Below are 27,542 nucleotides of genomic sequence, written 5' to 3' on the forward strand. Positions count from 1 at the left end.
GGGTATGATCCTTTACCTGGGAGTAAGCTCGGTTGCTGGCAATGGAGCTTGCTTCTGAGTAAACCCTCCTAGGGTCATGATTCACCCATTAGAAGCGTTGTACTGTTGCTTCACCAAGCTTACTCCTGAGTAATGCGCTTCTAAACTAAAACATCAGTATTCAGATTAAATTGCCATGTTGGCACTTTGCGATAAATAAGTGGGTTTTGGGTTGCAATTCGGGCACTCGGTCTCGAAAAGGTTCGCCATCGCTGGTCTAAATAATCTCTCAAGGACGAGCAGGATTAGTAAGATTCAGGCAACTACAGACTTTGAGGTTCTGAGTCCTTTGATTGCAGCCGTCCACTGTCATTCCTCTGAATGCAGAGAGCCCCATAGCTTTTAATTGGCTGTAGCCTGACTGATCAAACATGGGCCGGAAGTGTTGGGAGGGCGGGCACAAGGGGTGCTGCCGACTGCTCTGATAGCTCTCCTCCTCAACTCACAGCTCTGTCGGACCCAAGCAGCCGCCTTTCCACCTCTCCTCCTCCTCCTGCGATCGCAGTGCCCTTGTTAGAAATGGGATTCTCCCTCCGGCAGATTGCAAAAGCGATGGAAGCCACAGGTAAGCCACAGGTTACAAAGGGAAGTGCTTCAGTGTGAGAGAGAGATGCTTTTCGTGTGCACAACGGAATCCAACCTTAGTCCCAAATTCTGTGCTCAGATTAAATTATGTAAATGAAATAACGTTTTTAGAATCAATTTGTAATGAAGTGAGTTGTTTTAGTTTGTCATAGCAAAAAGACCAAAGTAGATTAACTGGTTGGGGGGGGGGGGGGTCCTTTTAGCAAGGGTTGACCAGGGACCTGCCGTCACACCTGTGGGTAGTCACAGTGTTCTTAAGCACGTGCAGAGTGAGTGCCTTTTCATCACAATCCAGACGCAAGAGTCCCAGCCCCACGCCTAGAATTGGAAGTTAACCACCTGTCTTGCAAAGGATCACTCCGCAGCGAGCCACCGACCCTCTGAAGAGCTGTAGCCATTTTTGGTCCAAGACGTGTCGACTTCTGCCCAGATGGAGTTGATAAAGAGTGAGGGGGAGTGGGAAGGGGCAGAAATTGGGGTTAGGCGCGGAGAGGGAGACAGACAACCACGCAAGGCACGCAGGCCAGATAGTCCCGATCATTTTCTCACTTCAGTTGCCAAGCCCAGTCGGAGCTTTTTTCTGAAGTAGCAAGAGGTAGAAATTGGCTGGTGAAGAAAGAGGAGGAATGAACTCAGTTCTTAACTCCATTTCATTTGTCATAAGAACATAAGAACAAGCCAGCTGGATCAAACCAGAGTCCATCTAGTCCAGCTCTCTGCTACTCGCAGTGGCCCACCAGGTGCCTTTGGGAGCTCACAGGCAGGAGGTGAAAGCAATGGCCTTAAGAACATAAGAACTAGCCAGCTGGATCAGACCAGAGTCCATCTAGTCCAGCTCTCTGCTACTCGCAGTGGCCCACCAGGTGCCTTTGGGAGCTCACATGCAGGATCTGAAAGCAATGGCCTTCTGCGGCTGCTGCTGCTCCCGAGCACCTGGACTGTTAAGGCATTTGCAATCTCAGATCAAAGAGGGTCAAGATTGGTAGCCATAGATCGACTTCTCCATCAATCTGTCCAAGCCCCTTTTGAAGCTATCCAGGTTAGTGGCCATCACCACCTCCTGCAGCAGCATATTCCAAACACCCATCACACGTTGCGTGAAGAAGTGTTTCCTTTTTATTAGTCCTAATTCATCCCCCCCAGCATTTTCAATGAATGCCCCCTGGTTCTAGTATTGTGAGAAAGAGAGAAAAATTTCCCTCTGTCGACATTTTCTACCCCATGCATAATTTTACAGACTTCAATCATATCCCCCCTCAGACGTCTTCTCTCCAAACTAAACAGAAATGTCAACAGAGCTTCATAAAACGAATGGGAATTCCATTATTAATCATCCATTTTAATGGGAAATGTAACTTTCGTTCACAGTTTGTGATTAATTTGAGAGTTTTCCCTGCTGTTTCAGGTGCAAGAGGGGAAGCCGACGCCCAGAATATCACCGTCCTGGCCATGTGGATGATCGAGCACCCTGGGAACGAGGAAGACGAAGAGCCTCAGTCGGAAGAGGCAGCAGACCCGCGCCACCGGTCAGCCGTCTCTGGGGGCAGCGGGAAGTCAAGCGAGCAGGGCTACTTGCAGTCTCCGGGGGACATCCCTTCAGCTGACGCCACGGAAATGGAGGAAGGCTTCAGTGAAAGGTAAAGCACGAGTTTCTTCCGTGGCACCAAAACCGGTTGGAGGAGCCATAAGTCTCCGTTAAGACGTAACAGACTGTGGCCTGTTCATTGCAAGCGTGAGATGCGGAAGCCCTCTCCCCCTCCGTCCTCAAAGGATGAGTTGGATCATGAAGGTTTTCGGGGCTCCTGAGAAAATGTCACGATGTCTAAAATGTACAAACAAACAAACAGGGCCTCAGTCCTTCAGCTCACATGGGGTACCACAGCCTCAGGAATCCTGGTGGGGCAGAGGATCGCAGACCAGATCCGTGTTCCTTGTGTTGTCAGATCACTGGATCCAACCCACCATTTTAGCGGAATAGGATCAAATGTTGCTGTAGCAGCTTAGTGAGCGCTCCACACGTTTCGCCATCATTTCTCCTCTCCCTTGTGTGCTTTCAGCCAAGAGAACATGGAGCACGCAGAAAACGCCGCCTCTGGAAGCGGACCTGCTTCCAGGGGCCGGTCGGCGGTGACGAGGAGGCACAAATTTGACTTAGCGGCTCGGACGCTGCTGGCACGCGCAGGTGGGTGTCTGGAAATACGCTTTCCCCCACTTTTCTCCTTTTCTTCCTTTAGCTTGTCAAGGATGGCGCTTCAACTGAATGGCCAGCTTGCATGCATCACTTTGTATTTTGAATGTTCATAGATAGGTGCAACCATCTGGCTGTTCGATATATCTAGGAACCGCGTGTGACCCAAGCGCAGGTCAATGTCTCTGTGCAGTGGGGCCAGACGGGGAAAGGGTAGAAGTGAATGGCAACTCTTTATTGTATAATAGCAGCAGGCAGCTGCCTAGAATTAGTCATAAAGCTGGATGTGTGTAGTTGAAGAGGTAAAATATGTTCCAGAGGGAGATGTGTCAGGACCCTCAGAACTAGGACAAAGAGGCTTAGAGACAGCTTCTACTCTAGAGCTGTGGCTATGCTAAACTCCGCTGCTTCATATTGATGTATTTGGGGCTGTGTAGGGATGGGTGGAGGAAGGGGAAAGTGAGGATGATGTATGAGTCTGAATTTGTGTGCATCGAGGAATGCTGCTGTAAATTTCGTTGTGCGTGCACAATGACAATAAAATGCTTATGCTTATGCTTATGTGTGAGCACTATACTCAGAGAGAGAGGGATTGCTGGGTAAGAGCTGCCTTATCTGGCTGGCCTCCTTGTGGGGAGGGGATAGACCAGTGATGGCGAACCTTTTCGAGACCGAGTGCAGCCCAAATTGCAACCCAAAACCCACTTATTTATCGCACAGTGCCAACACGGCAATTTAACCTGAATACTGAGGTTTTAGTTTAGAAAAAACGGTTGGCTCCGAGGCGCGTGTTACTTGGGAGTAAGCTTGGTGAAGCAACAGTGCAACGCTTCTAATGGGTGAATCACGACCCTTGGAGGGTTTACTCAGAAGCAAGCTCCGTTGCCAGCAACCGAGCTTACTCCCAGGTAAAGGATCATGCCCAGGTTAGCCTAGATGTGTGTGTGGGGTGTGCGTGTGATTTTCCACCCCACCCCCACATAACGAACTGTGCACGTGTGCCCACAGAAAGGGCTCTGAGTGCCACCTCTGGCACCCGTGCCATAGGTTCGCCCCCACTGGGGTAGACTGCGCAGTTGGGAGGAGCCCTTTCTCCATGTCCCTGACACGTCTGAGCCTTTACCATAATTCCCCCCTGTTGGCAACCAATGTGCAATATTTAGTGGTAGCTCCTGTTTACATGCAAAATAAAGAATACGGTTTTCTTCTCTGGTTTAAGCGGGGTTGTACCGCTCTGTACAGGCTCACAGGAACCAGACCCGGCGAGAGGGGATCTCCTTGCCCCATGACCCCGGAGCGCTGTATGACTTCAACTTGGACGAGGAGTTGGAAATCGACCTGGACGATGAAGCCATGGAAGCCATGTTCGGGCAAGACCTGGCCAGCGAGAACGACATTCTGGGAATGTGGATCCCAGAGGTATTGGACTGGCCAACCTGGGTGTGTGTGAATGCAGCCGGGGCTGCTTTGCTTATTTATTGCTATTTGTAACCAGTAACTCTTGTGTTATCCGGTCGTTCGTTGCCGCGGTCGTCACTAATACTTGCAGGATTTCAGGCTTAGTTTAACAGTGTGAGGGAATAGCTTCTTGTCACTGGCATCTCTGTGCTCGTGTGTGAAATTGGCTTTTCCTCCAGGAAGTAACAGTTGTGATACCTTCTGTTTGGACAAACAATAAGCAACACACACACACGCGTGCCTTTATTGGCATACAAACCAGGACAATATTTTAAAGCAAAACCAAGTTTAAGAAGTGCAGTTAAAACTACTAATTTCCAGTATAAAATTTGCAGCAGTTTTACAAAAGAGCACATCAGAGCTGTTCAGGAGATTGGGTATCTTATAACATTCTTTCCACTGAGAACATTGCAAGAAAATGGAATTAATGTATTTCATGCGTATCTTATTGTATTTAGGGCATAGAAACAGAGAATGGTCAAGTGTTTCAACCGCAATCAGATCACATGAACAGACTTTTAGAACATTCTATATTCTTAAATCTTCCCTCCAGCAGAGCTGATGGCAGCACATTACATCTTGCAGTAGCCAAGGCTGTCCTCTGGGTGGGATTAATCAGCAGACGAAGATATGCTGCCATAATTCCACACTCGCATGGGATTAATAATGTAGTTGGAGAACAGGTAGTCTTGGCTGCAAGAGTCAAATTATGAAAATCAAGATCCAAGAGCCTATGCTTAACTAGTCTGAAGGCTTCCACCTTTGTGAGCATAAGGAGTGATTCCAAGGGGAAGCCAATAGCTTCAACCTTTCTAAAGATCAAAGTATACCATTCTGAAATAAAGTGATCTGATAACAGAGAGGGAATATAACTATAATAATCAATGAGCAACCCAAAAATCTGATCTGTTTTTAAGTAAGGGGAGAGCATGCTAGCAGTGAAGATTTCCCCCTCTGTTTTTTAAAATCTAAACACTTGTTTATACCTAAGATCAACAGTTGTCGTTGTTATTCCTCTGGGCTGCTCTTGAAAGATTCTGAATTTCCGGGGGACTTTTGAGCAGATACTTTTTTGCTTCTTTCACGTTTGCACAATGTGAATGGAATTCGCCTTGCATGAACGGCCGGTCGGTGCTTCTGTGTGGTTAGGCCCAGTTCACAGTTGCTGGGGGTAAAAAAACAAGACCCTCTTGTGGTAGGGTCTGTACATTTTCCCAAGGAAGTCATGTGAAATCTTCCACTGGATGTTCCACTCTATCATTACTTTGTGGGTTTTTTCCCCATTAAAGGTGGAAGTTAAAGAGGTTCAAGCCTTTTCCATGGGCTGCTTTGAGAGAGGTTTTGTACGACACGAAGACTTCTTCTAAATGTTGATTCTGCCCCATTCATCAGAGGTCTGCTTGTTGCTGCCTTCTGGTAGCTCTCCCCAGCCCTCTTGAGCTCCATGCCAGATTCCTTCTCCCATTCCGTGCTCTTCTCCCTCCGCCCATTGGATCAAATATATTTTGGCACGCGTGGATGTGTCAGTCAGTGCCGTTTGGGGAACCCAACATTTATATAGGGAACAAACTCGAGAGACCCCTCTCTGCTCTCCCGGTAGAAGGAAGTAGGCCTGGGAAAGGTGGGGGGCTGCGAAGGGGAGCCGTGGAAGCTTAAGTGCCGTGGGGTGTTGGGGTTTGTGGTCTGCTGATACGTGTCATTGTTGCAGGTCTCAGAGATTAAATTAAGCAGGTGCAGAAAAACAATCCCAACTTCCATAATGTATTTTTTCCCTTGGGAAGTTGTTGTTGTTGTTATTATTATTTATTCGATTTCTTAATCGCTCTACCCCTGAAGGTCTCAGAGTGGTGTACATGCAAACAAAAGAACAAAACAATAAAACCAGTGCACAAAGACAATCAAACAATCATTAAAATCCACGGAATCAATTAATTAAAATAGCAGCAGTATAACCCATCTACCACTTGGTAGGTGGCGCCCCGGTCCTAACCCTGGGAGGGTTACCAGCAGATGGTGCATGGGTATCGAGAAGGGGCAGCTACTCAGTGGCCAGCTCCCCCAAAAGCCCAGTGGAACAGCTCAGTCTTGTTGGGATCTTGTAGCCAAAAGAATTTGACTTCTGTGGATTTAGGATTCCAGGGACAGAGTTCAGCACACGATCCGCACGTGCAGATTGGCATGAACACCGGATTAATATGTTTTGGCACCATGTTAACCTTGTTCGCCTCTGGAAGTCCTGTTTACGGGCCTGTGATTGTTCTGCCTTAATACTGAGCTATATCTAACCACCCGCTGTAAACTGGCTGATGTACACCAAGATTTTTCGTGTGCATGAATGAAATCAACCCCCTGGTTTCTTGTGCAGCATGTGTGCGAGTCCGAAGACCGGGACGAAGTCGTGGTGTGCGAGCTGTGCGAAGCCAGCGTGGTCAGCTTCAACCAACACATGAAAAGGAACCACCCCGGCTGCGGGCGCAGCGCCAACCGGCAAGGGTACCGCAGCAACGGCTCCTACGTGGACGGGTGGTTTGGGGGCGAGTGCGGAAGTGGGAACCCATACTACCTCTTGTGCGGCAGCTGCCGGGAAAAGTATTTGGCCTTGAAGAGCAAGTCCAAGACGTCTACCTCAGAAAGGTACCAGATAATGTGTCAGGTGTGATCGTGCCTTAAGGAAGCAATTCGACGCTTCTTTGGTTTGTGGGAGAAAAGAGTGAAGGGGCAGAGAACAATATAAGCCGCTTTGAGTCTGGATGAATTGAACAAATGAAATAGTTTTCAGGGGCACCTGAATAGCAAACCTCAGAGTCCGTGGCTGTTTTGCCAAAAGGCCTGATCCTTAACTCATGCCACATGTGCGCTGAGCGCAGCAGATGTCTTCAGCTAACCCTGCAGAGTGGGATGCTGAGATAGATTCTTCCACCCTGCTAAAGTTTCTGCACACTTATTGCTTCTGGTGTAGACTGGGAGCAGGAAACGTTGGTTAATTTCTGTGATGACCAATTTGTGCCCCGGACCCTCCTTTCTTTGTCCTTTTTGGACAGCTTTTGGTAGAGACCGTGACGAGGGAGGCTGTCATAGGATTGGAGCCTGTTGCTGTTCATTCGCCAGTGGCGTAGTGGTTAAGAGCAGGTGCATTCTAATCTGGAGGAACCGGGTTTGATGCCCTGCTCTGCCGCCTGAGCTGTGGAGGCTTATCTGGGGAATTCAGATTATCCTGTACACTCCCACACATGCCAGCTGGGTGACCTTGGGCTAGTCACAGCTTCTTGGAGCTCTCTCAGCCCCACCCACCTCACAGGGTGTTTGTTGTGACGGGGTTAAGGGCAAGGAGATTGTAAGCCCCTTTGATTCTCCTACAGGAGGGATATAAATCCAAACTCTTCTTCTTCTTAATACGAGTTGTGTGTAATTTATTACATGTTTAATGTTTTCACTGGAACGCCCGCCATCCTGAGCCTGACTTTGGTTGGGAAGGGCAGGATATAAATAAAATAAAAATAAAATTTAATACAAGATAAATAGAAGGCTGTCTTTTCTCCTTATATCTTTTCATGTCTTTTCATGCCCTTATATAAAGCCGTGGTGCGACCGCACTTAGAGAACTGTGTTCAGTTCTGGTCGCCACATCTCAAAAAGGATATCAAAGAGATAGAAAAAGTGCAGAGAAGGGCAACGAGGATGATTGAAGGATTGGAGCACCTTCCTTATGAGGAGAGGCTTCAGCGTTTGGGACTCTTTAGTTTGGAGAGGAGACGTCTGAGGGGGGATAGGATTGAAGTCTATAAAATTATGCATGGGCTAGAAAATGTTGACAGAGAGAAATTTTTCTCTCTTTCTCACAATACTAGAACCAGGGGCATTCATTGAAAATGCTGTGGGGAAGAATTAGGACTAATAAAAGGAAAAACTTCTTCACACAACGTGTGATTGGTGTTTGGCTGCCACAGGAGGTGGTGATGGCCACTAACTTTAAAAAGGGCTTGGACAGATTTATGGAGGAGAAGTCGATCTCTGGCTACCAATCTTGATCCTCCTTGATCTGAGATTGCAAAGGCCTTAGCAGACCAGGTGCTCAGGAGCAGCAGAAGGCCCTTGCTTTCACCTCCTGCCTGTGAGCTCCCAAAGGCACCTGGTGGGCCACTGCGAGTAGCAGAGAGCTGGACTAGATGGACTCTGGTCTGATCCAGCTGGCTTGTTCTTATGTTCTTATGTTCCTCTTTGGGTGCAGGTACAAAGGGCAGGCGCCAGACCTGATTGGGAAGCAGGACAGTGTCTACGAAGGTATTTCCTGCTTCGTTTTGGTCCCTGGGATGACATAGTAGCCCAATTCTGCTTTCCCGCTGAAATGTCGCCCCTAACCCCAGTCTCCTTCTCCGAGGGCAGAAGACTGGGACATGCTGGACGTCGACGAGGACGAAAAACTGACTGGTGAGGAGGAGTTTGAACTCTTGGCTGGACCTCTTGGGCTGAGCGATCGCCGCATCGTTCCCGAACCTGTCCAGTTTCCCGACAGCGATCCCCTCGGTGCCTCCGTCGCCATGGTTACGGCCACCAACAGTATGGAGGAGACGCTGATGCAGATCGGTAAATGTCTAGAAGTAATAATCCGGGTTCCTGCACAGAGGGACGATCGGGGCAAGCTCGCTTTGAAGCTGTAAGCCGCATAGTGAACTTAATGTGTTTTTAGAGGTGGAAGGTGAATTGCTTGCTTGTTGCAGGACGGGGCGTCTGGTGTAGCTTGCTGAATCCCCAGAAGCTTGTGAAATTGCCAGCGTCTTCGTTCTTTCTCCCTTTTCGGGTGAAGGAAAGAGGGATTTTATGGGTGGGGCTAGAAGTGAAACTGAATATTTTTTTTGCAGGATGTAAGGTGATGTGAAGAATGCCTCCCCCCCCCCACATGACCACATGTAATATTTTTTAAAAAATTTAAACTCTTTACTTGTAGGTGGGGGGTCTGTGTGCCCCACTAACTGTCCTCTTCAGGCCCTGCAGGTGCAACTCTCAGGAGTCCGTGCCCCTCGCCCCGTTCCGTGAGCTTACCAAGCTCCCCTTTCTCTCGCCCCTTCCCGTCTTGCAGGCTGCCACGGTTCCATTGAGAAGAGCTCTTCCGGCAGGATCACGCTGGGGGAGCAGGCGGCCGCCCTGGTCAACCCGCACGACCGCGTCATGGCCCTGCGGAGGGTGACGGCTGCGGCTCAGGTCCTCCTGGCCAGGACGATGGTGATGCGGGCCTTGTCCTTGCTCTCGGTCAGGTGGGTGGAGCTGCGTTTTGCGCCGATGTTCTGGGGCGGGGTCCGGAAGCACCTGCGTTCCGTTGCGCCCGGCACCCGTGGATGTGCAGGAGGGGGGTGGTCGGGTCTTGAATGGAGGGAAAGATTGAGCCGGGAAACACCGAGGATTAAACCCAAAGGCCGTTTTCCACTGGTGCCATTTGAGGGAGGGGGCAGTTTTCACTCCTCCTCCTGTCTCGGCTTCGATTGGTGCTTTGCCCAGAGCTCAGCTCAGTGAGAGGGGCGACTGGTGGTGAAAACTGCGTGGCCTCCCCCTGCCACTGGGGGGGGGGGGGAGGAGGAGGAGGAAGAGGAAGAAGAGGAAGAGGAAGAGTTTGGATTTATATCCCCCCTTTCTCTCCTGCAGGAGACTCAAATGGGCTTACAATCTCCTTGCCCTTCCCCCCTCACAAACAGGAGACTCAAAGGGGCTTTCAATCTCCTTGCCCTTCCCCGCTCACAAACAGGAGACTCAAAGGGGCTTACAATCTCCTTGCCCTTCCCCCCTCACAACAAACACCTTGTGAGGTGGGTGGGGCTGAGAGAGCTCCGAAGAACTGTGACTAGCCCAAGGTCACCCAGCTGGCGTGTGTGGGTGTGCACAGGCTAATCTGAATTCCCCAGAGAAGCCTCCACAGCTCAGGCGGCAGAGCGGGGAATCAAACCCGGTTCCTCCAGATTAGATACACGAGCTCTTAACCTCCTACGCCACTGCTGCTCCTGTAGATTCCGTGTGGGGGTTTGGGGGGCAGTTGTGAGAGTAAAGTGGAGGGGAGGAGACGGGCGTCAGCTTCTTCAGGCTCCCCCGGGGGAGAAAGGCGAGGCGTAAACGAATAAAATAAGGAAATATAAACTGCTTCATGCCTTTGTTTGAAAATGTTAGTTGGGAATCATGAGCTGGGGCAACATAGCAGTTCTGCTTCTGGCGATGTGAGGCTGAGGAGGGAGAAGTGGGCTGGCTGTTGCCAGGGGCAGCAGAGCCAAAGGCCCAGTCCCCACAAAGCAGCCAGACCAAGGGGTCTGCAACCTGCGGCTCTCCAGATGTTCATGGACTACAATTCCCATCAGCCCCTGCCACCGTGGCCAATTGGCAGGGGTCTGCAACCTGCGGCTCTCCAGAGGTTCATGGACTACAATTCCCATCAGCCCCTGCCACCATGGCCAATTGGCAGGGGTCTGCAACCTGTGGCTCTCCAGAGGTTCATGGACTACAATTCCCATCAGCCCCTGGGAATTGTAGTCATTGGCCATGCTGGCAGGGGCTGATGGGATTTGTAGTCCATGGACATCTGAAGAGCCGCAGGTTGCAGACCCCTGTGCCAGACTCTTAGAGTGTTGGAAAGGGGGACCTTTGAGTCTAGTTCGGAGCCCTTTGGGGATCGGGCGGTATAAAAATCGAAGAAATAAATAAAAATAAAATAAGTAGTTCCTAAGCAGAAACTCTTTCTTCCTCTCTCTCCCTCTCTGCCTCCCCCCCTTCCCCGAACAGCGGTTCCAGCTGCAGCCTTGCTGCTGGGCTGGAGTCTCTGGGCCTGACCGACATCCGGACCCTGGTGCGCTTGATGTGCCTGGCTGCAGCCGGGAGGGCGGGCCTCTCCACCAGCTCCTGCGCGGCGTCCGCCTCCTCGGAGAGGTCTCGGGGCGTGCACAGCAAGATGAGCAAGCCCATTTCCTGCTTGGCCTACCTCAGCACCGCGGTGGGCTGCTTAGCTTCCAATACTCCGAGCGCCGCCAAGCTGTTGGTTCAGCTTTGCACCCAGGTAGGATGGTCTCTCTTCCTCCCTTCCTGGGAGGAATAAAATGCGCAGTTTTTCGTTCTTTCATTTGATTGAAAAATCAGTGTGGTGTGTGGGGTTTGTGTGTAAGAGGGAGTGCTGTTCACAGCGTGAGATTTGTCCCTTGGCTCCAGAACCTGATCTCAGCAGCGACAGGAGTCAATTTGACCACCGTGGACGACCCGATGCAGCGGAAGTTCCTGCCCAGCTTCCTGCGGGGAATCGCGGAAGAGAACAAGCTCGTGACGTCCCCCAACTTCGTTGTGACTCAAGCTCTCGTGGCCTTGTTGGCTGACAACGGGGCCAGGCTGAGGCCCAACTCTGACAAAGCCGAAGTGGAAAAGAAAGGTACTTATTCTGAGAAGAAGAGAAGAGTTTGGATGTGTATCCCCCTTTCTCTCCTGGCTTACAATCTCCTTGCCCTTCCCCCCTCACAACAAACACCCTGTGAGGTGGGTGGAGCTGAGAGAGCTCAGAAGAACTGTGACTAGCCCAAGGTCACCCAGCTGGCGTGTGTTGGAGTGCACAGGCTAATCTGAATTCCCCAGATAAGCCTCCACAGCTCAGGTGTCAGAGCGGGGAATCAAACCCGGAGTGCACAAGCTAATCTGATTCCCCAGATAAGCCTCCACAGCTCAGGCGGCAGAGCTGGGAATCAAACCCGGTTCCTCCAGATTAGATACACGAGCTCTTAACCTCCTACGCCACTGCTGAGCAGGGGGCCGTTCCGGTACAGAAGCCCCCCACCGGAATTCCTCCCGTTTCTCTTCCAATTAAAAGGCCAAACGAAGAATGTCAGCTGTTGCCACTCCAGCTCCACTGAAGCCAGTGGGAGTTAACTTTGGGGTGGGGTGGGGGGGGGGTCGTGGGGAAGGTGCCTTGTCCTTCTCCACTCTTGGCGCTCACCCTGGCTTCATGTCGTTGTTTTGTCCAAGCAGGGGTAATCGCCCATTTCTGTTTCTGCTGCAGGCCCCCTGGAGCTGGCGAACGCTCTGGCCGCGTGCTGCCTTTCCTCGAGGCTATCCTCGCAGCACAGGCAGTGGGCCACCCAGCAGCTGGTGCGGACGCTCGCCGCTCACAACCGGGACAACCAGGCCAGCCCCCAGACCCTGGCCGACATGGGCGGAGACCTGCGCAAGTGCTCCTTCATCAAGCTGGAGGCGCACCAGAACAGGGTAACCGCCCCCCCCCCCGCCCCTCCGGCTGCCAGCCCCCGCGTGGCCCCTTCTCTTGGAGCTGCCACAAGCCCGTCTTCACGTGACGTGGCCTTCCATTTGCAAACTGCATGTTCCTTGCAAATGTATTGTCGAAGGATTTCACAGCCCGGTTCAACTGGTTCTGGTGGGTTTTCCAGGCTGCGTGGCCGTGGTCTGGTGGATCTTGTTCCTCACGTTTCGCCTGCATCTGTGGCTGGCAACTTCAGAGGTGTATCACAGAGGGAAGTCTGTTACACACGGTGTCTCTCTGTGACACACCTCTGAAGATGCCGGCCACAGATGCAGGCGAAAAGTTAGGAACAAGATCCACTAGACTACGGCCACGCGGCCCGGAAAACCCACCAGAACCTGTCTATTGTAAATGTTTATTCTTTGGCCGGTAACTCCAATATTTTTATCTTTATTATTAAAAAACGATGACGGCAGGTCATGACCTGTGTGTGGTGCAACAGAAAAGGACTCTTGGCGACCAGCGGGAATGACGGCACAATTCGGGTCTGGAACGTTACGAAGAAGCAGTATTCTTTGCAGCAGACGTGCGTGTTCAATAAAATGTAAGGGACTTTTGGAGCTCTTAAATCAACAGCAAGCAAAACGCCAGCTGGGAAAATTAGCAGCACTCAGCTTCATGTTCGTTAAATGTTTTGTTTTCATTTCTGAACAAGTTTAGCATAACTTTTAGCGACCTGTGTTCCGCATCTGCAAAATTATATTAATATTGATATTTGTTAAGTATGAGAATAATGGAGCTTTTTTACAGATAGCACAGGCTGCCACTTACTCTCCCAAAATGCTCTGGTGTAGACAAAAATGTCTACAGAAATCAGGAAAGTTGTCTAGCAGACCTGTAGCCTCTCAGAGTCAGAAATTCAAGGCAGCGGCTTCTGCTTTCTCACCTGCAAGGTGGGCAGGCGAAAGCATGGCTGGGATAGAACTTCTCCCTTTACATTTCCTCTAACGATCATATTGTTGCATTGTGCTGGAAGCTGGGCCAAAGATAGAGGATGGGTTGCAGAGCCTACAGTGAACAAATAAAGGAGGTGGCACTCCCCTGCTAGACTGCTCTTGGCTGGGGAGTCTCTACATGTGACGCTTCCGTTGTGTTTCAGGGAAGGTGAGCCTGAGGACAGCCCAGGGTCTCCCAGTGACCCTTGCTTGTCTTTGGTCTGCTGGAGTGTCAGTGGCAAGTATCTGGCTGGCGCCCTGGAGAAGGTGGTGAACATCTGGCAAGTCAACGGTAGGTGGCCTGCCGGCCTTTTGCTTGTGGGGCAGCTTGCTTTGGGCCTGGTGGCTCATCTTGTGTCAAGGTTCAGTGGTCTCGTTAGTATTGTTTTTGAAAGCTATTTGCTGCAATATCGTTTTTACTTGATTTTGTAAGTGGCTTTGCGCAGGGCTGAATTTTTCTTGAATGCATCAAGCCGTTGAAAAGGTCGCCCGAGAGAGGGAATGTCTCTGGTGTGTGCGATCTCCAGGGGTTGGGGAGGTCATTGAGTCTTCATCCGTCTTGAAGGTGAGGCGCGTTTTGTGTTCTTAGGTGGAAAAGGCCTCTTGGACACGCAGCCTCACTGGGTGTCGGCTCTCACGTGGCCGGAGGAGAGTCCCGTGGCATCCTGGACAGGAGAGGCTGCAGAATTGCTGCTCGTCGGTCGCATTGATGGGTCTCTTGGGCTGATTGAAGTTTTGGATATTTCCACCATGCATAGAGTAGAACTGGAGCATTGCTACAGGAAGGATGGTAAGCGGGCTTGAAGGGTGATCCCATTCAGAAATCTGGATCCCACTGCCAGGAAGCGACATCAGCGGAAGTCTTTGGCCTCTGTGCTCAGTTGTTGGCCTTCCACAGGATGCCGGGCTTGAGGGGCCACCAATGTTCTCTTGCAGGGCTCATGTGTCCTTAAGCTCACATTCTGTGGTGGGAGGAGGGGAGAAGGTTTGCGGTCCCGTCCCTCCCCCTCCCCCCCATACACACACAGATCATTTGTGCATCTTTACTCATCCCCCGCTGAAATATCTTGTGCATTGCATAAAAAGAGCTTGCTGAGTGGGGTCTGTCTTGCTTCTCTGCCTAGTGTCTGTTACCTGCCTTGCCTGGTTCAGTGAAGACAAGCCTTTTGCAGTTGGCTACCTGGACGGGAAATTGTTGATAGGAACAAGAGAGCCGCTGGAGAAAGGAGGAATTGTTCTGGTTGACGCACACAAGGTAAAGCCGTTTACCTGGCTTGCTGGGGAGATTCTGAGGCATAAAATGCAGTTTTTGAAACACAGATAATACTCACAGTTGCATAAGTTTTTTCAAATGCCTGGTCTGCTCTCTGACACCCATTCCAACCCCTGGTTTTCCATAATTGAAGAAAAAATTCCTTCTATTGGACTGTCAGTGGATTCACTTTGCCCCTTGTCCCATTCAGAAGCTTATAGGAAATTAAAAGGTCAACTATTGGATAGAGAGTTCTCTACCCTAATTACCGCAGCCAAGAAAACGTGCTCCCCCCTGTATTTTTCTCTCCCATTTGAACGGGGCCACTTGGCACACTACCTGTATTGCTTAATAATCCCCGTTCAAAGGAGAGCCATAATGCTCGCCAGGTTTAATGTTATGCCTTCTGCCTTGTTTCATGGCAGATTTAATAAGCACAAGAAAAAAGGCTAAAAGATTGGTGCCCATGTAACGATGGCTCAGTTTGAGAATCTCTAGCTCCACCAATTAACACTACTACACTGTCTCAAGATTCAAGGGAAATCAGGATCCAAGCATGTGAATCTCTCACTCCTTTTACATTTACCCCATCTCCCCGACATTTAATTAGGGATTGCAATCTACTTGTTGGACAACCCTGGATCCTTCTCTTCTGTATGATAGTGGCAGACTTTTCTCCTGGAAATTACTAAAAATACTAAATGCTGCAGATTTCCTTTGACCTAACATTTTATTTTCCCTGTTTTGTATATGCTTTTTAATCCGCTTTTTTATTATTGTTTGTACTGCTGTCTATGCCAATAAAGGCTTTGCTTGCTTGAAAATGCCTGGTCTGCACCTGAGGCCTTCTGGGGCGCCTCTGCTTGTCCCTAGAGTTTTCCTGGATCCTAATTTTTGCACGTTTCCTAATTTATTTTATGCAATTGAATCTGAAGACGGGCCATTGTCTGTGCTAGTGACTGGGGAGTAAAGAGATGATGGTGCTCTGTTACGAAGGAAAGTTACTTAGCTGTGTTGGCAGATGTTGGGTTCCTCAAGAGGTCTCCCTCCTCTGTGGCTCTGGCTTGGCTGAGGACCAGCTCAGGGTGGAGAGATGAGAGGTGGCTGTTTCATGGGGACTTCCAACCAATTCTAATGGAAACAGTGCAAGCCAGAATTGGCAATTTGTTGAGGCCTGAAGTTGGCTTCTCTCTCCTCCTCCTCCTAAATGATCTAGCTTTTCACGGAAGTCTGTGGAGTGACCGGTGCTTGGCCTGTAGAGACTTTAGATTATGTTTCTACTGCTCCCCCCCTTTGGCAAACTCTTTAGGACACCATCAGCTAGCATGAAGTGGGACCCCACGATGGAAGATCCTCGCGACGTATGCGCTAAGCGAAGAACAGAGTCAAGCTCTGGGAGACACTCTGTAGGGGCTGCTGGCAGCATCTCCTACTCCCCTGTCTCACCAAGCGTGGTTAGCAGAACACCCATTGCCTGCGTGCAGCCTGCTCAAGTTCGAAAGGACCGAAGCCGTGAGCTCTTGCTGCCCGCCAAGTAAGGTGTATGCCGGGCTCTCACATTCTTTGGTTTGCCTCGAGAAATGGGGGGCCGGTAATCCCGAAAACACCAACAAAAGCTGGATCTTTGACTGTGCAAAGCGGAAAGAGGCACCTCTTCAGCGCACGTACCACACTCTGAACATGCCACCAGCCAAAGGAGATGCAGGGCTAAGTGTTAGGAGCAGAAACTACCAGATACCCGACCGGAAAACCTAATAATGAAGCCGGGCGGTTGATTCTGGCCGGAAAGCCTCTTCAAACGGCCACATAATCACCACGTCCACAACAGTGGTGGGATCCAGTGCAAAATTTGAAGTAACAGGTTCCTCTCGCCAGCCCCCCCCCCCTCAGCAAAGGGGCAGAATAGGCAAACCTGAGCCCCTGGGCAAAACCTCCAGCTTGGATGCCCCCCCCCCCCATGGGCAGCCACCCCACCACAACCCCCCATAATTTTTTTTTTTTTTTGCACCAGGTCATTTCTACAAATCATCATCACATTATAGAAAATTCCCTTAACCTCACTGGAAATCTGGAACACAGCAATGGTGAAACACACAGGTTCTTTGGATAGAGACTGGTGAGGACAAAAAGCAAAAGGTCAAAGGCTGAGAATCAATGAATTGCAGGACCTGGAAGGGATTAACCCAGTTCAGGGAGTTACATTATTAGTGTCGCGAATTGCTATATGGAACCCTTCATGTGTTCAAAGGCAGTAGGCCTCTTTGGGGAGTGCCAGGGCGTTGGAGACAGAAAAGTGGACTCCAACTAGTAACCCCCTCTCGGCACACACAAATAATTAGTAACCCACTCTCGGGAACTGGTGAGAACCTGCTGGATCCCACCTCTGGTCACAAGTTCTAGTTTCAGAACTTCTGTCCAAGGGCCGGTTGTCGTGCCTCAGTGGGCCTTTCTTTCTCTTCACTTAGAGGGTGCCAGAATGGCTTGCTTTGCATTTGGACCATTCCTCAAGATGAGATGGTTTTACTGCAGCCCAGCTTAAGCTGTTCAGAAGGATGGTGGGATGAGGAACCAAGCGGCAAGGTAAGTGGTCACAGGTGGCGCTGAAAACCTGGGCGTTTGGTTTCCAAAAACAGAAGCCTTGCTTGGAGAGGAAGCCGTCTCGGCTGAAACAGAGAGCCTTCAGATAAGAGGGCTTGGATATACGTCATCCTTTATTTCCGCAGTGCGACAAGGATCTTTATTCTGTTAGCGGGGTGTCAGGATTCCTGTTGCAACGTATATAGTGGTCTTCAAGCTGGACCAGTTGGTTAAAGATATGAACACATTTCCCACAGAGGGTGTCTGTGAAACTGTTGGAGTCACAGAGGGCAGAGTTAGTTTAGTAGCACAAATGTTTGGAATTTTCCTTGTTGGCAACCAGGGGCCTTTCCCCCACTTATACGCATTTACTTAAGGCCACTTACCCCAGTGCGCGAAATGCATTTGGCGGCGATGGGGTATCGAGCTCCCTACTGCCCTCACGCTGCTCTTGGACTGCTCTTGTTCGCGTGGCAGTCAGAAGCTGCCGCTCTTCACAGCTGCGTCAGAAATGACGCCAGCGCTGAGGGGATCGTGAGAGCTCAGCAGGGGAGTCGGGTTGCCGCGCTGCGTTGTAAGCCACCCGGACTCGTGGGGAGCACCGCTGGACCATGCGCTATTTGGGGGCAGTAGCGCGCAGCAAACGGTAAGTGGGGAAAGGGCCCAGGTGAGCCCAAAGGGTTCTGATGTTGGCATTTAATTTCCAGGATGTATACAGGACGGTAGCAGACGCCCAGTGCATCTACCAGCTGAAAGGGCACATCACACCCGTCCGGACGGTGGCTTTCAGTTCGGATGGACTGACCTTGGTGTCCGGTGGCCTCGGTGGCCTCATGAATATTTGGTCTCTACGGGTAAGCAGACGTCTGCGTTGGTGAGCGCAGGAGCCAGGCCTGAGCTCAACACTGTGATTCACTGGCTCTCGTGACAATTTTCCCACTTCGATTCCTAAGTTAGCAAATACTATAAAGCAACTTACCCATAGAATGTGAGGTGCCAGTTGTAATTTACCTGGACATACAATCACTTCTGTTTCTTCTTCATAGGACGGCTCCGTCTTGCAGAGTGTTGTGATCGGTTCGGGAGCAATTCAGACCACCGTGTGGATCCCAGAGGTTGGCGTTGCTGCTTGTTCCAGTAGATCAAAGGTAACCCTAAAGGCCCGCATGTCTGTCCGCTCTGTGGCTTGGGCACCGTCTGGCCCCCATCTGAGGTGCTTTGGACCCTTCAGTCTCTCTGCTTAAAGGCCTGTGATTTCATTGGAGCCTAGAGACCATTTTCTTACTTGAAACTTTAAATTAGCAGATTTTCAAAACCCATCAGTGGAGATTCTCACTGTATGTTGGATGATGTAGGGCATAGGTGTCAAATCCGCGGCCCTCCAGATGTTATGGACTACAGTTCCCATCATCCCCTGCCAGCATCACGCTGGCAGGGGATGATGGGAACTGTAGTCCATAACATCTGGAGGGCCCCGAATTTGACACCTGTGATGTAGGGGAATGTCTTTGGGAAGAAGGCCAGGAAATCAAAGGGTGGAAGAAAATGGCCTCATCGTTGTAATAAATGGAAGGAGCGTCATGTTTATTTTGAATGGTGATTTTGTACAACACTGGCAATGTTTGCCAATCAGGCTCTTTCTACACTGTCTGTGTGGTCTGTGTCCAGGACGTGCTGGTGGTGAACTGTACGCCGGAATGGATCTCCTCCAGCCACGTCCTGGCCACGTGCAGGACCGCCTTGAAGCAGCAGGGGATCCTGGGACTCAACGTGGCGCCCTGCATGAGGGCTTTCCTGGAGCGCCTGCCTCTGATGCTGCAGGAGCAGTACGCGTACGAGAAGGTGAGGGGTGCCGAGGGGGACGCTGAGGGTGGAGGGCAGGGTGGGGCAGGGGACTGGAGCAGAGAGCCCTCTGGGGATAGGGCGGTATACCAAATCAAATAATTCAAATAAATCAATAAAAATAACCCCCCCCCCTCCGAGGGTCTTGGCTCAGATGCCCCCCCTGTGGCTTGGAAGAGAAGCTCATTGGCCTCTCTGGAACAGCTTCCCCAGAGGTTACTCCACCCAAGAAGAAGAGGGCTTAGGAAGCTTATATTCTGGGGCTCTTTTGGCCCATCTGCCAAACAGTTTGCCCTTTGTCAGAATCACTTGCTCCGTGGCAGCGTGTGGCACCGGAAGTCAAGTTAATCCCCGCAGTGGACAGAGGCTCCTGGAAGTCAGGCTGCTTGGGGGATTCCAGCGGATGCCTTCCAAGCTCTTCAGCCCGGCCCTTTCTCGCCCTTCCAGCCCCACGTGGTGTGCGGAGACCAGCTCGTCCACAGCCCGTACATGCAGTGCCTGGCCTCCCTGGCGGTGGGGCTGCGCCTGGACCAGCTCTTGTGCAACCCGCCCGTCCCGCCCCACCACCGGAACTGCCTCCCTGACCCGTCCGTGTGGAACCCGACCGAGTGGGCCTGGCTGGAGTGCTTCTCGACCACCATCAAAGCAGCCGAGGCCCTGGCCAAGGGGGCCCAGTTCCCGGAATCTTTCACCGTGCCAGACCTGGAGCCTGTGCCGGAGGACGAACTCACTTTCCTGATGGTAACGCCTGAGAAGCAGTCGGACCCAAACAGCTTTCCTGCCCCCGGGAATCCGGCTCCGTGCGGCAGCAGTTCATGTCGTCCCGGGCAAAGGGGCCACCGGGAGGGGCGGGGGCCGTTACTACAGAGGGAGGAGCTCCCCCAAGCCTCCCTTACGTCCTTCCACCCGCTCTTTTTGGGGAACTGTAGTTCCTTTAACATCTAATAGGACACCACCTATGTTTAGCCTATATATTAGGTTTAGTTTTCCTTTTTTATCGCTGCTTTTAAAGGTTTTAGCTGTTTTAGGACTGTATTGTGACTATATGTTGTTCACTGCCCTGAGCCCTTCGGGGATAGGGCAGTATAAAAGTCCAAAGAATGAATGAATGAATGAATGAATGAATGAATGAATGAATGAATGAATGAATGAATGAATGAATGAATGAATGAATGAATGAATGAATGAATGAATGAATGAATGAATGAATGAATAATATTAATGATGGAAGGGGAGGGCCCAGAGAAAAAGTGTCTGTCTCTTAAGTTGAAACTGAGTGGAAATGGACAGTTGAAGCTTCTCGTGACGTGGTTGCCAGTAATGTCGGCTGGTAAATAACATTGTATGAAGCGTCTATTGAAAGGACGCTTTTCTGTCCAGGCAGTTGGCAACATGGAGCAGTGGAATGGGGGCCCAAGAGCAATAAAGTGCTGATTGGGTCAGTCTCCTGCCCTCCTACCTTACAAGGCTGTTGTAGGGATAATGTGGAGGAGAGGAGAATTCCTGAGGCAGCTCTAGGTCCCCAGAGGGAGAGAGGCGGGTTATCAGTGAAGAAATTTTGGAAAAAAACCAAGTCTCAAATTACCCAGCGGCACGGCTCGTCCCCGAGGGGAGCGTCCGCAGCATCTGGCCTTGGCCCTGAGACGAGTTTTGCGTTTTCCAGGATAACGGCAAATGGATCAACGGGATGGACGAGCAGATTATGTCCTGGGCCACGTCGCGGCCGGAGGTGAGCGAAGCCAATGACGGGCGCAGGGTGGTCAAATGTGGGGGCCTCTTCCTGAACATCCTTTCTGCTAACCCTCAGGATTGGCACCTTGGTGGGAAATGTGACGTGTACCTTTGGGGGGCCGGCCGGCACGGGCAGTTGGCGGAGGCGGGGCGCAACGTCCTGGTCCCGGTGTCGGCACCGTCCTTCTCACAAGCTCAGCAGGTAAACGTGCAAGGGTTTCCCTCCCGCTTTTGTTCCCTTTCTGCGGAGTGGAGGGGGGCACTCCTTTTCTACTCCTGCCAGTTCTCGCGGAAGCCCCCGTTATTTCCTTGGGTGCCCACCAGCCCACAAGGCACTGTTTAAGGGGGTGTTGTGGGGTGGGTGCCCTTTATCTAGCACTGCTCTGCTGTTAGCTTGATTTAGCTGCAGGCATCTTGTTGGTAGCAGGCAGGCTTCAGAATATCCAGCGTTTTTTTTTTTTAAGTTTCATGCTTTATTGACAAACAAAAATCATATACAAAACAACAATCATATACAAAACAACATATAACAAAAACATGTAGTGGTGGGCTTCAGTCAACTTTATAATTCATTCGAAATACATATATTTTCCATACTATCATCTGAATTATCTTATAATACTTCCAACATAACATATTTCTGATTGTTTTTTCTTTCCAAATACATGAACCAATGTTTCCATTGTTCCAAAATTTTTTCTTTGGTTTCTAAGATTTCGAAACCTGTTAATTTTGCCGTTTTAATTACCTCTGGCACTTTTATTTGCCAATCCGAAATTGTAGGAATTTTGTCTATTTTCCAATTTTGAGCAAGAACTATCCTTGCTGCTGTTGCTAAATATTGTAATAATGTTCTATCACTCTTCTTCTTCACATTTTTACAGATGCCTAATAAATAAAATTCTGGTATACGCTTTAACGGTATATTTACAATTTTTTGTATCTCTTGATGTATTAATAACCAGATTTTTTTAAATTTTTCCACAAGTCCATAATTGATGGTAGAGAGTTCCCACTTCTCCTCCACACTCCTGCAGTGGTGCAGGAGGTGAAGAGCTCGTGTATCTAATCTGGAGGAACCGGGTTTGATTCCCAGCTCTGACGCCTGAGCTGTGGAGGCTTATCTGGGGAATTCAGATTAGCCTGAGGACTCCCACACACGCCAGCTGGGTGACCTTGGGCTAGTCACAGCTTCTCGGAGCTCTCTCAGCCCCACCCACCTCACAGGGTGTTTGTTGTGAGGGGGGAAGGGCGAGGAGATTGTAAGCCCCTTTGAGTCTCCTGCAGGAGAGAAAGGGGGGATATAAATCCAAACTCTTCTTCTTCTTCTATACTTAGCTACAACAACAGGTGTCAGATACCACCGGAACCATATTTTGTAGTAATTCTCTTTGATATAATTACTGGTCGTAAATTTAAGACCTGAATGCCATAATCTTTCCCAGTCTGATAACATTATTGTATGCCCAAAATCTTGTGCCCAATTAATCATATATTCTTTGATAATTATCAATTATCACAGCGTTTTTCCTATAGCATGGAAGGCCCACAGAACAAAATTCATTTCCCTGAGAATGTAGCCGTTCATCTCAAATTAACAAATATCAAGCCCTGGGCCCTTAAGCCTGCAACTGCCTGCTCTATAATTATGTGTCCGTGCCTGCAGCCAGAGTGACCCCTGGCCTCTCCTTGGGACGGTGGCCCTGGGGGTGTTTTTAGTTCTTGGCCCTGTTCCCTGGTAGGAGGGGGAGACAGTGGGCTGCCTTTTGAGCATGTCAGACAGTGGTCTGTTCCATGCCCTGCCTCTGTGGGGGCGTGTGTTTCTCCGTGCCCAGCCTATCATGTCTGCTTCTGGTGCTCTGCAATTAGTTGGAGCCACACTGTGAATAAAAATGCATATTCTTGAAAGAGAGGGGCGTGTGCAGTGGTGGGATCCAAAAATTTTAGTAACAGGTTCCCATGGTGGTGGGATTCAAACTGTGGCGTAGCACCAATGGGGCTGGGCGGGGCACGATGGGGCGTGGCTGGGCATTCCAGGGGTGAAGCATTCCTGGACGGGGCTGTGGCAAGGACGCAGCCGCTGCGCCAGTCCTTGGGCGGGAAACGAATGCACGCAGGCGCAGGCTGCCACGCACGCCGGTGCACCTCCTGCTAGTCTGCTTCAAGTTCTGTGCGCTACTGCTGAGAGAAGGGGCATAACTAAGGCAAAAATCACGTGGCAAAATCACCCATTAGTAACCCCCTCTCGGCACACACAAATAATTAGTAACCTGCTCTCGGGAACCTGTGAGAACCTGCTGGATCCCATCTCTGGGCGTGTGTGTTTTCACATTGTACGTTCCACTCACTGCGAAGACTGGTGAGCGCGTTGCTCTGGCAAACGTGTGAATTCGGAGCAGGACAGACTTGCTGGTTTTTCAGTTTGCGTCTGACCATAAGACCTTCCGTTTAAAAGAAATGAACCCCAAAGTAAGGGCTGTGCTTTCCCCCTTAATTATCAGGTCATTTGTGGTCAAAACTGTACGTTCGTTATTCAAGCGAATGGAACAGTTTTGGCCTGCGGAGAAGGGAGCTACGGTCGGCTGGGCCAAGGCAACTCCGATGATCTTCACGTCCTCACCGTGATTTCAGCGCTCCAAGGTGAAAAAACAAAAACAGTGGTTTAATGCGGATTGTAAACCCCCCCCCCCATGCCTCCTCCCTCCCTGGTTTTAACGGTGTCGTCAAGAGGGAAATGTTCACACGAGGCTCTCGGTACACAATTGAGAGAGTTTAGGCCACTGGGCCCCGCCTCTGAGGTTACGAGTCGCTTTGGCTCAGTGAACCGCTTCTGCTCTGCGGCTAATAGTCCGATTTCTTTATTTCTCCTCTTGCCACAGGCTTTGTGGTCACCCAGCTGGTGACGTCGTGTGGCTCCGACGGGCATTCCATGGCTTTAACGGAGAGCGGCGAAGTTTTCAGCTGGGGAGACGGCGATTACGGCAAACTGGGCCACGGCAACAGCGACCGGCAGCGTCGACCCCGGCAGATCGAGGCTTTGCAAGGAGAAGAAGTGGTGCAGGTGAAGGGCAGGCGCGCGTTTCCTTGTCTCGGGCGTCTCCTGCGGCAACGCTCCTGTGGCCAGCCTCTCTCGCTTGCGTTGGCTTAGTTGGAATTCAGGGCAAAGAACCGGAGATGTCTTTCTTTACTTGAAGATCTCTGTCACCCAGAGAGATTCTGCAAACCTTAAAAAGCAGACTTCTAGAACAGGAATACCAGATCTTGTTGGGGCGAGCAAATAAATCATGCTCACCCCTTTCTATCGGAATAGTACCAGAACAGGGGCACGCAGCCAAATATCTTGAACTATTAACTGAACCCCAACAGAGATGGATTATTACAAGGGCCAGATGCAATACTTTCCCGTCGGCCATTACAAAGGGTCGCTACCTATCTATCCCTCTCCAGGATCGGGTCTGTCCACACTGTAAAAACCAAGTGGAGACTCTTGCTCACATTATACTTTGGACTGTCCTCGAGGATATGTGGGTATTAGGAATTTCTCTCCTGGGCTGGTCTTAGGCACACCTGAAGGAGACTCTGACAACTCTGTTGTGGAGCTTTTGTTAAATAACACAGAGGCCGTGCTCTTGGAAAAAGTAGCAAAATTTCTTTTACAAGTGGCAGAATTTTCTAAGTAACGTCCAATGCTAGATACAGTTTCTGTGTCTGTGTTTTGAATGTACTTTTGATTTGTACTTTAGAAATGTCTGTAACGCTCTGGAGCCTATTTTAATATGCCTAATAAAGGTTGTTGTATTGTAGATGTCTTTCATCTGGAGAGCTGTCTGGTTGGTTCCAGAACGGCCCTGAGGGGGTGCCTTCCCTGGCGAGCACGAGTGGTGTGGGGTGGCTGCCTTGAGGGGGGTTATCAGTCCCACGAGTCAGCCACACGACATCAACCCTCCCCCCTCCATCTGAAGAGCTGGGGTGGCCAGGCCAGACTGGGGGTGGGGGGTGGGGAGTGCCTCGGCTAGCAGCCCATGCAATAAACTCAGTTCATATGTTCATACTTCTTCCCCCCTGCTGGCTGCCTTCTTATTTACTGTTTCTATTCTCTTTAAATTACTGATTTAATATCATCATGTTTTACTACTGGCTGCATTTCAAGGAGTCATCAGTTGGAAGCAGCCTCGGCTGGTCAGCGGGGCCAAGAACGTAGCGCAGGATCCTTTTAATAAAATGACTGAAGACAGGAATGTAAATTCAGACAAATCAAGTGCCAAAGGCCCCCCGTGATTGTAACGAATCGGATTTTGTTTGGGTTTTCGGCCCCTCCAGATGTCGTGCGGCTTCAAGCACTCTGCAGTGGTGACGGCCGACGGCAAGCTCTTCACCTTCGGGAACGGTGACTACGGCCGGTTGGGTCTGGGCAACACCTCCAACAAGAAGCTCCCCGAGAGAGTGACCGCCCTGGAGAGCTATCAGATCGGAGAGGTAGCCCTGGCTTGGCCGAGGGTCCGGGCCGTCCTGCTTGCAGGCACCGTGGGGAGGGCCGGCTGGGCTTTGGGCGGTTGGACTTGGAGGAGGGGTTCCCGATGGGTCAGGTTTCACACTTGGGACTGGGGGGCATTTTGTAAAAAGTCCCAGCCCACGAAGAAGCTTTGCTAGCTTGAACCCAGAGCCCAGAATGAATCCCCGGGCGACCAACTGTGGCCCTCCTTCCCTAGGAGCAGCAGTGGCGTAGGAGGTTAAGAGCTCGTGTATCTAATCTGGAGGAACCGGGTTTGATTCCCTGCTCTGCCGCCTGAGCTGTGGAGGCTTCTCTGGGGAATTCAGATTAGCCTGTGCACTCCCACACACGCCAGCTGGGTGACCTTGGGCTAGTCACAGCTTCTCGGAACTCTCTCAGCCCCACCCACCTCACAGGGTGTTTGTTGTGAGGGGGGAAGGGCAAGGAGATTGTCAGCCCCTTTGAGTCTCCTGCAGGAGAGAAAGGGGGATATAAATCCAAACTCCTCCTCCTCCTCCTCCTCCTCTTCCTCCTCCTCCTCTTCTTCCTCTTCTTCCTCTTCTTCTTCTTCTTCTTCTTCTTCTAGTGAATCCCATAGCATAGGCAATAATCACTACAGTCTGCTCTTTTGCACGCATTCCTGGCCCCTCCCTGGGCAGTTCCATTGAGCAGAAGCTGCACATTTGAGAATCTTTGAGTGTTTCAGACATTTTTGCCTCTGTATTGTCACCGTTTGGACAGGAACCTAACCCGGACTTGATTGTTTCCCACCAGGTAGCCTGTGGGCTGAACCACACTATTGCTGTGTCCACAGACGGCTCGATGGTTTGGGCCTTTGGTGATGGCGATTATGGGAAACTTGGCCTCGGAAACTCCACTGCCAAATCCTCGCCACAGGTGCGCTTCCCTCGGCATGCGCTTTCTCCCACTGGATCCTGAAATGATTTCTGGTTTTAAGCTGGTTTTTTTAAAAAAAACCCCAGCTTTGCTTCCTGTTTATGGCATGGCACTTTGGCATATGACTTTTTCTTTAATCCCAGCCCTCCTGTGAGGGGCTCAGGGTGGCCTGTGTTGTTCCCCCTTCTCATTTTATCTCCACAGTGACCCTGCGAGGTAGGTCACTGAATGGAAAACTCCTGGTGTCCTTTTACTGCTGTGCTATAGAGAGTGTCTGAACCTACTGCATCTGTGTATGGTTCTCCAGTTGCACAGTGGCAGATAGGAAGGCGCTCCGAAGGGTGATCACTACTGCACAGAGGATTATCAGCTGCTCTCTCCCCTCCTTGGAAGAACTCTATAATTCCCGAAGGCTAAAGAAAGCCCAAAATATTCTGAGAGACCCGTCTCATCCAGCACACTCTCTTTTTGAACTGTGACCATCTGGCAGACGATACAGGTCTATCAAAACTAGGACAAAGAGGCTTAGAGACAGCTTCTACTCTAGAGCTGTGGCGGTGCTGAACTCCGTGGCTTCGTGTTGATGTGTTTGGGGCTGTGTGGGGATGGATGGAGGAAGGGGAAAGGGAGGGTGGGATATGAGTCTGAAATTGTGTGCATCGAGGGATGCTGCTGTAAATTTTGTTGTGTGTGCACAATGACAATAAAATGCTTATGCTATGTTAGGCTGGCTCAGGGTTGGTGAGCAACGTTTGAATTCCGCTCTGCCGCTCCCTGGTCAGAGGCCCCGGCTGCCCGTCCCCTCTCTGCCTCTGAGAACGTGGTGCCCCTACGAGCTGTTGTCCCATGCATGTTCTGAAGTCCCGGTCAAGTTAGTGGGACTTGCTTCCAGTTAAGAATGCTTGATGCCGCAGCCCATTTAAGAACATAAGAACATAAGAACAAGCCAGCTGGATCAGACCAAAGTCCATCTAGTCCAGCTCTCTGCTACTCGCAGTGGCCCACCAGGTGCCTTGGGGAGCTCACATGTAGGATGTGAAAGCAATGGCCTTCTGCGGCTGTTGCTCCCGATCACCTGGTCTGTTAAGGCATTTGCAATCTCAGATCAAGGAGGATCAAGATTGGTAGCCATAAATCGACTTCTCCTCCATAAATCTGTCCAAGCCCCTTTTAAAGCTATCCAGGTCAGTGGCCATCACCACCTCCTGTGGCAGCATCTTCCAAACACCAATCACACATTTCGTGAAGAAGTGTTTCCTTTTATTAGTCCTAAT

At 50.5% G+C, this 27,542-nt stretch overlaps 1 protein-coding gene across 1 annotated transcript in view; it reads left to right on the forward strand.

Moving 5' to 3' along the window:
- The window catches only part of HERC1 (HECT and RLD domain containing E3 ubiquitin protein ligase family member 1), a 96,284-nt gene that overhangs the window by 56,955 nt on the left and 11,787 nt on the right, over nt 1-27,542 (forward strand). The window contains exons 41-67 of the mRNA XM_048519707.1: nt 488-604; nt 2,030-2,261; nt 2,682-2,806; nt 4,032-4,252; nt 6,636-6,904; nt 8,499-8,551; nt 8,654-8,854; nt 9,348-9,522; nt 11,030-11,300; nt 11,450-11,663; nt 12,285-12,490; nt 12,959-13,086; nt 13,642-13,769; nt 14,067-14,267; nt 14,602-14,770; nt 16,039-16,263; nt 17,195-17,309; nt 18,014-18,160; nt 18,353-18,454; nt 18,975-19,148; nt 19,596-19,889; nt 20,812-20,877; nt 20,956-21,081; nt 23,381-23,519; nt 23,759-23,940; nt 25,200-25,355; nt 26,146-26,268. Coding sequence (XP_048375664.1) covers nt 488-604; nt 2,030-2,261; nt 2,682-2,806; nt 4,032-4,252; nt 6,636-6,904; nt 8,499-8,551; nt 8,654-8,854; nt 9,348-9,522; nt 11,030-11,300; nt 11,450-11,663; nt 12,285-12,490; nt 12,959-13,086; nt 13,642-13,769; nt 14,067-14,267; nt 14,602-14,770; nt 16,039-16,263; nt 17,195-17,309; nt 18,014-18,160; nt 18,353-18,454; nt 18,975-19,148; nt 19,596-19,889; nt 20,812-20,877; nt 20,956-21,081; nt 23,381-23,519; nt 23,759-23,940; nt 25,200-25,355; nt 26,146-26,268 — 4,559 coding nt within the window. The remainder of the gene's footprint in view (nt 1-487; nt 605-2,029; nt 2,262-2,681; nt 2,807-4,031; nt 4,253-6,635; nt 6,905-8,498; nt 8,552-8,653; nt 8,855-9,347; nt 9,523-11,029; nt 11,301-11,449; nt 11,664-12,284; nt 12,491-12,958; nt 13,087-13,641; nt 13,770-14,066; nt 14,268-14,601; nt 14,771-16,038; nt 16,264-17,194; nt 17,310-18,013; nt 18,161-18,352; nt 18,455-18,974; nt 19,149-19,595; nt 19,890-20,811; nt 20,878-20,955; nt 21,082-23,380; nt 23,520-23,758; nt 23,941-25,199; nt 25,356-26,145; nt 26,269-27,542) is intronic.

The sequence above is a fragment of the Sphaerodactylus townsendi genome, linkage group LG17 (assembly GCF_021028975.2).
Source record: "Sphaerodactylus townsendi isolate TG3544 linkage group LG17, MPM_Stown_v2.3, whole genome shotgun sequence".
Taxonomy (NCBI): Eukaryota; Metazoa; Chordata; class Lepidosauria; order Squamata; family Sphaerodactylidae; genus Sphaerodactylus; species Sphaerodactylus townsendi.